The sequence below is a fragment of the Mirounga leonina genome, unplaced genomic scaffold, assembly GCF_011800145.1.
Source record: "Mirounga leonina isolate KUSES-001 unplaced genomic scaffold, KU_Mleo_1.0 Mir_165, whole genome shotgun sequence".
NCBI lineage: Eukaryota > Metazoa > Chordata > Mammalia > Carnivora > Phocidae > Mirounga > Mirounga leonina.
Window position 1 is genome coordinate 11,376,476 of NW_023270415.1, and position 13,455 is coordinate 11,389,930.

General features: G+C 40.4%; 1 protein-coding gene across 1 annotated transcript in view; it reads right to left on the reverse strand.

Moving 5' to 3' along the window:
• TOX (thymocyte selection associated high mobility group box) overlaps positions 1–13,455 on the reverse strand; it is a 295,661-nt gene that overhangs the window by 141,953 nt on the left and 140,253 nt on the right. The window contains exon 2 of the mRNA XM_035011207.1: positions 6,225–6,290. Within this exon, the coding sequence (XP_034867098.1) occupies positions 6,225–6,290 (66 nt within the window). The remainder of the gene's footprint in view (positions 1–6,224; positions 6,291–13,455) is intronic.

Sequence of the window (13,455 nt, forward strand, 5' to 3'; positions counted from 1 at the left end):
AAAAAAAAAAAAGACATTTTTATAAACTGTAAGAAATATGTGAGCTATTTCAAGATATAATTCTGAAAAACAGACTTCCATGTAAGAAGCCAATTTAGGCAGAAAACAACATAAACAATAGTAACTTGTGTGCTCAAGTGAAGCATCTTTTTAATTTTGAGTAATGAAGATGTCAAGCCAAATGCTAGAGTAGTTTAACTTAATTAGGTGGCCTATTTTTCCAGGCATCCTTTCATTTCCCATTGAAAACTCAGCTTCTATCAAGGCAACAAGAGCAATTTTGTCTGTAATGAATACCTCCGGGACTGCGCAGAGTAATCATTTGAATGTTACGCTGAAGACTGGTTTGAGTAACTAGTTTGGGCTTGTTAAGATGCCAGACTTTGTTGGACTAACTAGATGACTCAAAGCATGGCGGCTCTGCCATTTTATTGGGTCAATGGTCAAAAAGTCAAGTTGACTTTACTCCTGAAATTTCTGCCAAAAGGAACCAATCTAAAAGTAATTGGTCTAATTTATAGTTCAAATTTATGTCACAATCATGGAAATTTTATGGCCCATAGTCAAGAGATTTTTTTTTCCCCCAAAAATGCTCTTTAAAATATTATGCTTTTAGACCTGTTTTTCATACCTCATTTACACTCTAACCTAGAGAATTTTCTCATTAGAAAAACATGTAATTAAAAATATATAGCTTTTAATACATTTGCAGACCTCAAAACACTGTAATTCTAACAGTAGATTAAAGAAATTCATGTACAAAGAGGAACTTGGAGAGTCCTATTGGTTCCACTGCCATTATATTGCTTATGACAAATAGCAATACAATAATTCTTGTAGGAATAACTGCCTATTATGATCTAGTTTATTATCACATTAATTCTTTGAGTCTTGTACTTGAAATGATTCTCTGAGGAGACGGGAGCACTGGTGCCTTTTGTTAATGTGTTGAGGTATCGGCACCCAGGTGGAGAGAAGCTACTGGAATGAAATGGGCAGGGCCAGCTTTGCTAAATGGCTGCAGTGTGGGACTGAAAATCATCACAAGCAGAAAATCCAAGGAGTTAATGTGATTTTAAAAAATGCACACAAAATATTTTGATCACTTACTCGTTTCTCAACAAATAATATTGCATACTTCTGAAGCCAGACACTCAAGGCACAGGAGATCCAGGAAGAAACAAGGGCAAGTCCTGTCTTCAAGAGCTCACAATCAGGTGGGCAAGACAAGGAAATGGGTACCAATTCTAGTATGCTACATGCCACCGAGGGGCAAATATGTACATCGATAACTCCAACTCCAACTGGAGAGGCCTGGCAGTGTGTAAGGAGGGAAGAGACTTGGATCATTTGGCAACAGGGAGAGGAGAAATGGAAAGGTGGAGGTGAGACGAGAGAAATTAATGAGAAACTGTGAGCCTGGACTCAAGCAATAATCATGTAGAAGGAAAGAGGAGACAGAGTCAAAAGTTACGCCAAAAAGTAGAATCAACACTATCTAATTACAACACTAACTCAGGGCTAAGTGATAAGGGAGACTCTCAAAGTCTCTGTCTTGATGACTGGGTAGGTGGTGTTAAGTCTTATGACTATAGGCAATACAGGAAAAAAAGAAGTTTGAGGGGCGAGGGAGTAGGTTGGAGGTGATGAATTTTGATTTAATGAATTAATATGTGGAGTCCAAGCTGCAGTCAGGAACAGGTGCCCAGTGGAGTTAGAAATCAAACCTGAAACACACACGAGAGGACTGCCCTAAATATATAGATGCCCTTCAACTTTTATATTCAAAAGATGGAATAGGAAAAGTGTGTTAAGTGCTTGGTTTTAAGATTCTGGGAAAAATAATATTGCTTCTATTTTATCACTGTTATTTTTTAATCTTGAGATTTGAGGGACCGGATAAGGGACAGGGAAACCTGATCACGACCTGAAAATAATCTAAATCAGATCTCAGCTCAGGACACTAATAGTTAGGGTTTACCATGATGCTCAGAATTAACAATAAATATTAGTTCAAGCTTAAAGGATAACTATTCATGGAGATAGGAGGAAGGAAGGAGAGTAAGAAGAAGAAAGGAGGAATGGGAGGAGGGAAGGAAAAAAGGAAGCCAGGGAGTAGGAATGGAAACCAAACAGAAGGACATGGTTTAGCAGAGTAAAAGCCAAGGTCAAGGAGGAAGTGATTTATTGAAAATATGGTGCAATCAGGTAACTTTCTTAAGAATTAAGCTTCTCCATGACCTGACACTAGAAAAATCTTCTGATTCCCCCATCAAGTGATTATTTCTTGGATAAAAAAGATCAGTCCTTCTCTACCTTTTTCATGCAGCACCCCAACTGAGGCATACATGAGAATGTTTCTGTATCCAGAGAAGGGGGTGGGGGGGGGTGTTGCCAGTGTGGATGGAAAGCTCAGAATGAACAGGTAGCCATGGAAAATGATACTCTAGAAATTTCCATAGAAGAAGAAAGAATGAGAAAAAGTAATGGCACATATTCAAAACTAAACATAAATAAATAATCTTGGTGCCATAGAAAGCTTCAATCAAGAGACTCAGGCTCCTCTTCTGTTTCCTCTGATGTCTTTAATTCAAATGAACACTTGTATCTTGAGTATAATCACATATATAAGGAGCTATGAAAGGTACCATAATTCTAGGGCCTGGAGAAAGGGGCTTGAGTTTTTTCAGGAAAGAGAAAGGCCACATAGCATGTGAGTTGGAGTGGGCTTGGAAGGTTCTAGAGAAGAGTCAGAGCTAAGTTGGGAAGCCCAATTCCCTCCTGCCTTGCTGTTGTATACTCTGCCATATTGGTCACACAGACGTGACAGGTTAAGAACGAGAAAGAAGTGAGTTTATGAAGGACTGTTAGCCAGTCTTCACGTCTGGCTTTCCTTTCTTTAACATGCTCACATGTTCCCACAAACTATTTAGGAGGGAATCTGCAAGCTCATGAGGTGTCAAGCAACATGGGCCCCTTTAGCCAGGGTCTGGGAACACCCTAAGAAATCTTGCATCACATGCTTCAAATTCTATGCATAGTAAAAAAAAAAAAAATTAAGTGCTGTTTAAATTAAAGTACTGAGTGGGGCACCTGGGTGGCTCAGTCAGTTAAGCGTCCAACTATTTTTTTTTTTTTAAAGATTTTATTTATTTGACAGAGAGAGACACAGTGAGAGAGGGAACACAAGCAGGGGGAGTGGGAGAGGGAGAAGCAGGCTTCACGCCGAGCAGGGAGCCCGATGCGGGGCTCGATCCCAGGACCCCGGGATCATGACCTGAGCCGAAGGCAGACACCCAACGACTGAGCCACCCAGGTACCCCTAAGCGTCCAACTATTGATTCTGGCTCAGGTCATGACCTTAGGGTTGTGAGATCTGGATCCACACTGGGTGTGGAGCCTGCTTGAGATTCTCTCTCTCCTTCTCCTTTCTGCCTCTCCCTACTCTCCCGCAGAGAACACGCTCTCTCTCTCTCAAAATAAATAAATAAAATAAAATAAAGTACTGAGCTAGCTAGACCTGGCTCGAGCACACTTACAGTGAGCTAATAGAGGGGAAAATAGTCAATATTCCAAGAATGGAGCCAGGGAGAAGTAGAAATGTCATGGGTTTTTATTGCATATTTGTCAGGCTTATTATAAGGTAGTATACTCAATTTAAAAGCTGCCTATCAATTACAAAATTATATGCAAAAAATTTTAAGGATTTGTATACACTAGCTTAAGAGGTATAGAATGCATGCAGTAGATAGTGCCAAAGAGCCCTTTGGGACTGTCTAAAAGAATATCATTAATTTTTACAATGTACTTCCATTTCTGGAGCCATTCCAGCAGTGGCTTTCTATAAAAATCATTTCAAGTTTAGAATTATGCGCTTTGCTTGCAGCAACATCATAGGAGGAGTAGTTTACCATATGTTGCTACTTAGCAACTTAGTCTGTAAGTCCCAAAGCATGTACTGATTTGAAAATTGAACAGGAATTATAATTGTTGAGTGACGCTATGAGGCAAGTTGTCTTGGATTACTGAACTATGCAGATGTTTGATGTTATGTAGGAAAAGGGATAAAACTATTTTTTTTTTCCTGTAAGATGACTAAAATCCTATTTATGGTTGCCGAAAGGGGTAAATTGATTAAAATTCCCCAAAAGAATACCAGGTAATGAATTTTTGAACAACACACTCTAAACACACAGTAAACAAAAGGAATGTTAAGTGTAAAATTTAGCGAAGGCCATTCAACTTATGTAATTTGCAAAGTTTATTTCCCCCAGAGTATGTATTATCTTGCATCAGTCTAATTTTTAAAATAGCACATTCGAAAAACATTTTCATATGTGCTACATTATTAAAAAATAGTTTGCTTCTGGCACACAAACCTGTCATATCTTTACAAAGCCCAAAAAGTATCTGGGGCTCTTTACACTTTCATAAAATATCACTGGTATTTAAAACATTCTTAGTAACTCCTGATTGAAATATTAAAAGAAATAATGTTAGTTGTTTGATTTTAGTCAGGGGCTTAATCTTATCCATTGTACTTGAATTTAAAAGTCTAAGGAGCCAAGTTGTTATGATGTATATGCTTTGAATTTCCAATCCTTTATCCAAAAGTCTTTAAGACGGACATAATGATTCTCTGAACGGGAGCTGCTGCTTTATAACAGCAATCATTTATTGAGTTTGTGTTTCTACTGTTTCAAACAAATTCAATTAGCCCTTACACTTCAAAACCCTAAAGGCACCAAAGAGATGATACTGGGTTGCTTTAATCTAATAGTAATACTAAACTTGTCAGTACAGTTTGGGGATTGATGGTTAGAAGAAAATTAATAGTAACATTTTTCATTTTTTAATCAAACAGTCCTATTCACAACTACCTATGGATCTCGGAGGCTACTTAGCCAAATGAATTCAGCGAAGTAAGAATTGTAAATGCAAAGCTCAGCCTTCCAAAGGTATTCTGAAAGTGATCAACTCAGCTGAATGGAAGGAAATGGAGTCCGGATCTTTTGAACTTAATGATGACCTTCTCATCTAAACCATATAGTGTGGTTTCCAGAGTGTCTGCCAGGGAAGGCAGTGATGGTAATGACTTCTAAATGCAAAGTTCATGGAGAGGCAGGCTTGCCTCTGTTTTGAGTTAAGCACGAGACATTTTGTTCTTAGAGAAATTTCAAAGCTTCACAAAGTGCACCCCTAACATATACATTAGATTAATTCACTGACAACCACCATGAAGAAAAATAGAAGTTTTATTTTTGTTCTCTGTTCCCCCGACCCATCCCAGTTATCAAATATCTTTGGGCGGCTATGCAAGGCATTGAAAACCCCTGTGTTAGGGTTTACGCCATAGTTACTGATACATGAAACTTCAAACTGCCATGGTTTTGCTATTCTAGAAAAAAAAAAATGTTCAAATCTACAAAATGCTCCTATGAACTCTCCCTCGCTTTCACTTATCCACGTGTTTATTTTTGCTCACAGTGTCCTTACATATTACATTATGCTGGCACCTTACGGCAGTTACAATTTTGCTTTAAACGCCCTCACTGGATTAAAGGGGCTGGTCTTAAGTATCTAAAAATAAATATCCCAGAATTCACTTTTATAAAGGTAACCATTTGCATTTTCATTGGACTTTTGTTGTCACTTCTCATGATTAAATACCTTGTCAACAATTCCCAGGGAAATGGATACAAACGTGCTCTTGAAAGGTTTCAATCAGATCATGCATTTTGGCCGGAAAGCTACCCACCCCAGTAGATTCTGAAAGCAGCCACATAGCGCTCACTGGCCATGTGATCTTGGTTACAAATATAACATTGTATTGAAAACTGCCCCAATAGTTGATAATTAAAGCTCTTTGTGACACGTGTAGCTTATAATGATTAAACTCCTCTATAGTCAGAAGCACAAATAACCTGCACCTGTCAAGACTTTATTTCCTAAAGGTAAAACAACTGTTTAGGAAAGATCATGCTGGCAAAACAGCTGCTTGCCATTCTGGAGAGAAAACAAGGTAGTATCTTTCAACAAATGCCAACTCCGGTGTTTTATCAGCTCTATCTCATTAACTGGAAACAAGGCTTAAATGCTTTGTTTATAAATTATGATTATTCCTGATTGCAGCAGTTACTGATAGTGCTACTCATTTGCAATGCAACTCTTTGAATTTGTTTAATTACAATTTGAAACAAGGCAGAGAAGATTAATTAACCCACCTGGCTGGCTGGCACATAGTCCTGGCTCGGCTCTGTCATGCTCATATACATGTTCTCACCGTCAAACTGCGAATGAAATAATAGTAAACATTCAGCAATCTTGACTGTGTGCATGTTTGTTGTTGCTGTTTTCACCATCAAACTGGAAAACAGTAGCCATAAAAAAAAAAAAATACTGTGGTTGGGAATGCGGAAAATCTGTCATAGCAAGTGAGCCCCATCTTTTCTTTGATGTTTCTGTTGTCATCCTTCCTGACCCTGGATGTCAGTGATTTGGAGTAATTAGTGCTCTAGTAATTACAGCAAGCAAGCAAGAAATGAATGGTTTCCTTTCATCTGCAATCTGTTTTAAAACAAAAATGGCTCATTTTGCATACCATGTATACGGACTGCAGTTCTGTCGTAATGAAGTATTAAATGAATGGTGCTATCCACTATACAAATATACCAAGGCACAGCTCAAAGCCTTCTGAGTTTAGCTCTCAAAAATGAAAAAGTGCAGAGCTTTTATAACAGGCCAAAACTGGCTTCATCGCAATAGCCTTAGGATGAACAGTTTTAACTTTACAATAACACTTGAAAAGAGCACGTGGGACTGCAACCGGGGCTAAGAATGATCATGACAATGAATACCAGTAAAAATATACAAGCTCTGCGATTCAACATCCCTCCTTAAAGTTTTTCAGAGATACAGAATTCATATTGGTATTACGGATGGGATGCACAGAAATTCATACACGGATTAATGAGTCGGGAACAAGAAGGGAGGAGGAGATTCAGGGGATACAATGGCAGAACCGTTGGATGGTTCAAGCAACGGCAACAACAACAACAACAACAACAACAACATACTTTTCATTATTTGGGTTTTCGAAAGCAGTAATCACTCCATTCAGATTTAATCCCCAGCTATCTTTAGTCATTTGATAAATGGGCAAAGCATTCCTTTTTTTAATTCGAAGAAGAATTTCCCCTAGGAAATAACCAAGTGGACTAATACAGCCAGCTTCAAAGAGCTGACTCTGAATATACTTTCATTGCCAGACTAATCTCAGACATGGGAACTTGAAAATCTGAAAAATGACTTTTCAAGACAGAATAGTGTTACCGATGGAGGTGCAAATACACAGCAATATGGACATATTTTATATATCATCAAAAAAGGAGAAAATTGTGCTAATAGACCTCGCATTCCACCACCTCTGAGCTGCTAACATAAGAGGGTTGTACAAACACTGGGATACCCTAAAGCCTCTGAACAGGAGCCTACAGCAGGTGGGTGCTCTGAAGATTCACAGAAACAAGTAAAGACCTTCCTAAGGACACTGAAGCACTCACAAGGTTAAATTCAAGGAACCGAAGGATTTCCTCACCCATCACCCGGCAAATGTATTTCATGTTCTGTGAACAAACTTATCTAAACAGATATGAAATCACTTATTGAACGATGGGGTTGTGAGGACAAGTCAGAAATAGCACACTGAGAAAAGACTAGCTAGACATTTGGTTGCTTTGTCATCTGGCTCAGGAGCCCTGAGTCCAAGTGACTTACCCAAGGTTGCTTTTCCATCAGTCAGGTGAATGCCTTCAACCCAAAGATAGGCTAGCCCCAGTCAATCCACCTGTTACTGCTAACAACTCAAAACCTGACAAAAAGCATCAGTCAGCATTTCTCCACCCCCACCCACTGTTGGTTTGTTTGCAAATGTTTTTAATGTTAAGATGCCAAAGAACCATTTAAAATATGGACAGTTTCTCTGACTATAACAAACTCAACTGAACAGAAGTAGAGGAGTGGATCAAATACTCCACGGCCTATGCATATTCTAGAAATGTGTTACTTTCTATTTCATCATCTCTAACTCATTTTCTAAATCTGGTGTCGTTCTCAAGCCAACTAAGACTTTGAAGTTTTGGTTTGAGTCTATCCAAAGTGTATGCTAATTGAGCATATTCAATATTACTGCTCTTGATAAGGACTCTTTCCTCAAAAAGTACCAATGCTTAACTAACGTTGAGCCAAGGCTGAAACAGCATTTTACAATAAAAGGTATGTGACTATGGGAATAGCTATTTTTTGGAGTACATTTCATGTCCCCATCACCTGCCTGGAGCTTTCCATGTATTAACTGATATGTATTAACTGATCCAATCTTCACAACAACCAAGAGTTAGGGATTATTATTGCATACATTCTACAAAGGAAGACACAGAGGCACAGAGAATTTAAGCTAGATGCTCAAGGTCACAGAGCCCTTACGAGGCAGGGCTGCCATTCAAAGGCAGGCAGCCTGACTTTCCAGCACATGCACTTAACCACCAGAACATATAAATAGATTCTGAATTATAACAATGGGTTAGCTATCAATTCTGAAAATAGTGTCAATAAATTATCAAAGCAGAGTGTTGGTGATATCTCGACCCCGAGATACTGTCCAGAAATTCTATGGCATTGTGAGACTTTCAAAAAAGCAAGAGTCGGGCGCCTGGGTGGCTCAGTTGGTTAAGCAACTGCCTTCGGCTCAGGTCATGATCCTGAAGTCCCTGGATCGAGTCCCGCATCGGGCTCCCTGCTCGGCAGGGAGTCTGCTCCTCCCTCTGACCCTCCCCCCTCTCATGCTCTCTCTCACTCACTCTCTCTCCAATAAATAAATAAAATCTTTAAAAAAAAAAATTAAAAAAAAAAAAAAGCAAGAGTCATATCATAGTGAGCTGCCAATTTAGTAATCAGGCTGGTGGAATATCTCCAGATTATTTATAATTAAGCCTCAAAGTATTGAGAGGAGGTAGGATGATGGTTTATTTTGTGTCAACCTGACTGGGCCACAGGGTGCCCAGATATTTGGTCAAATATCATTCTGGGTATGTCTGTGAGGGTATTTTTGGATGAAATTAACATTTGAATTGGTAGAATGAGTAAAGAAGACCACCCTCTTTACTGGGGAGGTGGGCTTCATCTAATCAGTTGAAGGCCTAAACGGCACAAAAAGGCTAACTCTCCTGAGTAAGAAGGAACTCCTACTACCTGACTGATTGAACTGGAACAACAGTCCTTTCCTGCCATCAGACTTGACTTGAAACATCAGCTCTTGGGTCTTAAGCCTGCCAGCTTTTGGACTGAAACTATCCCACGGGCTCTCCTTTCCAGCTTCTCCGCTATAGTTTTGGACTTCTTCACCTCCACAGTCAAATGAGACAATTTCTTGTAACAAGTCACACGTCCTGTTGGTTCTGTTTCTCTGGTGAACCCTAACTAAGAAGCTCTAACAGCTTCATTCTAGAGGACCTCCGATGTAGAAACACATGAAGGGATGACATCTGTTTCATGCTGTGCCTGCTTTCTAGGGGGACAGAAGCCGTGTGGATTTTGCTGTGAGAGTGCCTGAACTCACCGCGTCTCAGTACATCCCACATACATTCACACCTCTTCGCCCAGAATGCCTTTCTTCCCTTCTACTTCTCTTACACCCTTTGGTATTTTCTTACACTCCGTGGTTTCCCTGGGTCAGGGCTAGGCTGTCTGCAGCCTCTGGGCTCTCCCAGGGAGCCCTCTGGTTCCACGGGGGTTTTGTTATTAGGAGTCTAACTGCACTGAGCTGGGAGCTACCAGAGGACACACTGCACATCTTAGTTACCTTTAGTGTCTCTATTGCTTAGGGCCAGTGCATAGTGCATCCTTAGGAAATGTCTCAATAACAAAAATTAAGTAATACTTGCTTGACTAGATAGATTACTTTCCTAGAGAAGGCGATCACTTGAGAAGAGAAAGAAGATTCAACTTTTAGAGAATGGTTTGAAGGCTTTGGAAAGGGGTCAGCTAAAAGTTTTACAGTGGATTAAAAGTGGTTACTCTAGAAGCAAAAGCCCTTTAAAAATGTACAGAGAGAGCTAGAACACCATTACTCAAATACTAGGTGTCATTCTTCCTCAAGACTTGTATAATGAAAAAACATATAGACTGGCCAAGAATCAAGAGGCCAGGCTATAAATGAGCATATGCCCTCTTTCTGAAGAATTTTGAGTTGCCAAACAAAAATACTTACGTGTGTCAGAACAGGCCTAGTCATTCTCCTTTTGGTTGGACCAACTCTTGGGCCATGATCCTGGCCCTCCCCCAGACCCTACGCCCTCTCCACACACACCCCATCAGGTTAAGGTCATCGGGGTACTGTTCACAGCGCCCCCCACCCACACCCCTTCCAGGAGCTGATTCCAGGGATTCCCAGCAGGCCTTGCCCACATGCACCATTCTTAAACTGCCCTCTGTGTAGTGGGCACATGTCATTTAAAATGGAATTACAGTGCAGAGAGCTCTAGACTTTTGGTCTTGGAAAGATCCATGAAAGCCTCATATCTGAACCTCTCACGTTATGACTGGAAAAACAGACTTTTTATTGGTCACCCGGTCCATCTGGGACTAGAATCAAGGTCTGGATTCCTAGTAGAAGACTTTGCCACCACGACATGCTGCTTTATACTCCATCACTCATAGAACCAGGGGATCAGGCTCTATGATTCTTTGTATTGGCACATGGCTTAGGTGCATAACCCACAATCTTGTTGCATTCTTACATTAATGACCCTGCTTTGCTTTACCTGGGACCACATATTAGATGAACATTATTAATAATTGTTTTATTAAAAATAACTAATTACATTTCCTTATGTTTATCACAGTTATTATTCTTAGCAGTCAACTGAATTCAGGCATTATAACTTTTCAAAATATATCTAAGCATATGAGGACTTTTAATTTCCATGTATTCTCAATTTAAAACCTGAAGCAAAGTTTGAAAGAATAAAGAGCCTGGCTTATTTAAATCTAAATGTAAATGGCATCAACTCAGGATTAGCCTTTCTGACCAAGTGTTTTTATACTCTTTATTGTGTTTTTATTTCAAAGCACCAGGGGATGCAATCACATAAAAAGTCATTTATAATCTTCTACTACAGTTTTTTGAAATTGTTTTTAGAGGATATTAACCAAACCCATAATCCCAAAGAGCTTTTCAAACTAGGTAGTTATTATATCTTCTATTTAAAAACTGAAAGCTGACATCCAACACTGTCTGAACATAGTGAATGATGAGCAAAAAAATGGGCAGTATTAGGCTACCCAAACCACTAAAACCAGAAAAATCAAAGGCAGAATGTGAACTATAAATCAATCACTGGCATTGGTACAGGAAATGGGATCTTTTTAGGGAAACCATTAGAGGAAACCCAAAAAACTGCTCTTGGGGGGGTGGTGGAGAACCTCACAGACTCCATGAAACAGTACCGCATTGTATCGCCTATAAAAGGGAAAACCTTACATTTCTGGGTGTTTTCTGAAGGAATATTTGATACTTTGATTTTTTTTTAAGAGCTAAAAGTAGAAATGTTTATAGCAGGGAGTTAATTTGACATTTCTGAGAAGATGCATTATAATAAATCATAAGGGAGGGTAATCGCCTCAAAATAAAGTATCTATTTTTATGTTGCTAGGCTCAATATAAGATTACAAGTCATCTTCCCCCCCCCCCCTTTTTTTTTTCTGAATAATGAAAGAAATAACTTAAGTTGGGGCAGTGAAGTCAAAGACTTTTGTTGTTTCATTGAAGCAAAGCATTTTGAAAGCTACCAGAAGGGTGATAATGAGCAGATGAGCATATAGCTTTCACTGCTGTTCCCATGCACAGGAACAATGTAGCCAATAAAAACAGAGCAAGGCAAACTCCTACACTTAGTACCCATCCTGCCATTCTCAAGTAATAAGGTCAGGAGACACCGGAGAGGGAATCTGTGTTTATTTATCCTCCAGCTTCAAGGCTGACTGTGTTGATGCAAGATAGTCTAAAGTAACATGCCTCCACGCGGAGCCAGGCTGAATACAAAGAAAGCAGTTGCTCTGTTGGGGCTTTGAATGGACGCACGTTACAACCTGAGAGCACACAGAGCTGAAACAGGAAAGAGAAACCCCTTTCCGCAGACTCCTGTCACTTGAACTTGAGTGGTAAACACTCTGCTGCGGATCTGAATGGCACAGGGAAGAAATAGGATCCGGGCATAGCGAGGCTGCAGGGAAGGCTTGGCCACTCTCAGAGAGAGATTACTGGACCCACAACTCAAATACTGTGCCCAGGACTTAGAATCTGGCCTCATTTTTTTTTTGGAACTGAATTTATATCTCATTTTTGTCCTCGTGATAGACTTATTTGGGGGAAGACTTGCCTATCGCGTTGCCTTGGTTAGTTTCGATAACTGAAATTGTCAATAATAATAATGCTATGCATGAACTTGTAACTCAAACAAACACTTATATCTTCTTTGAAGTACAGGCTCCGTACTTAAGATCATGATGCCATGATGGTTCAAGCCATTTGTTCACCTTTGCAGGCATTTTCGAATCACATCGAATGTATTAAGGCAGTTAGTTTTTCTAATTATCTTGTAATTAGATACAAGATCTAATTGTATCTATTTTACAGATGACAAAACTGAGGCAACAAAGGAGTTAAGTTGCTTGTCTGCGAGGGATCCAATCACACGTGCCCCAGCCCAGGTTTTCTCAGCCTGCTTTGACTTTGCTTTCGGGACTGGCTGACACGGTGCCCGTAGTCCCGAAGCCCCCGGAAAGACCGCTTCCACTGCCACTAAAGCTAGCGACTGAGGACCCCCACGCCTGGCACCAGCTTCCAGCAGGCGGCTCTGCACCTGGGCTAGAGCCAAAGAAGTTCTGCTTTCCCCCAGAGCCGGTGCAGAAAGGGCTGAGCCACCTGTCCTGAGAGTGTGGAGGAAATGGGACCCAGGGGAGGGGACTGACGCACAGCATTCCCTGGGACCTATTTAGAGAAGCCCCTCATGCCCAGAAACCAGGAAGGATTTGTTGCAGCTTAGAAATGTGTGCCTCACCGTTTGTTCTCCCCGTCCCTTGTCTCCCTGTCTCGCTTCCTCTCTCCCTCACCCGAGTTTCCCTGGGCTTGTCCTCGCAGCGTTAGCACGTGAGTTTCACTACAGGCTCTGCTTTCTGGACAACTAGGACAATGCCCAGTCGTAAGTGACGGTGGTCTTTGGGGCAGAGCTACACTAATCTGATCCCATCTTTGCTCCGCTTTCATTATATTTTATTTAAGAATCATTAATTCTGGGGCACCGGCGTGGCTCAGTCGGTTAAGCGGCTGCCTTTTTGGCTCAGGCCATGATCCCAGGTTCCTGGGATCAAGCCCCACATCGGGCTCCCTGCTCAGCG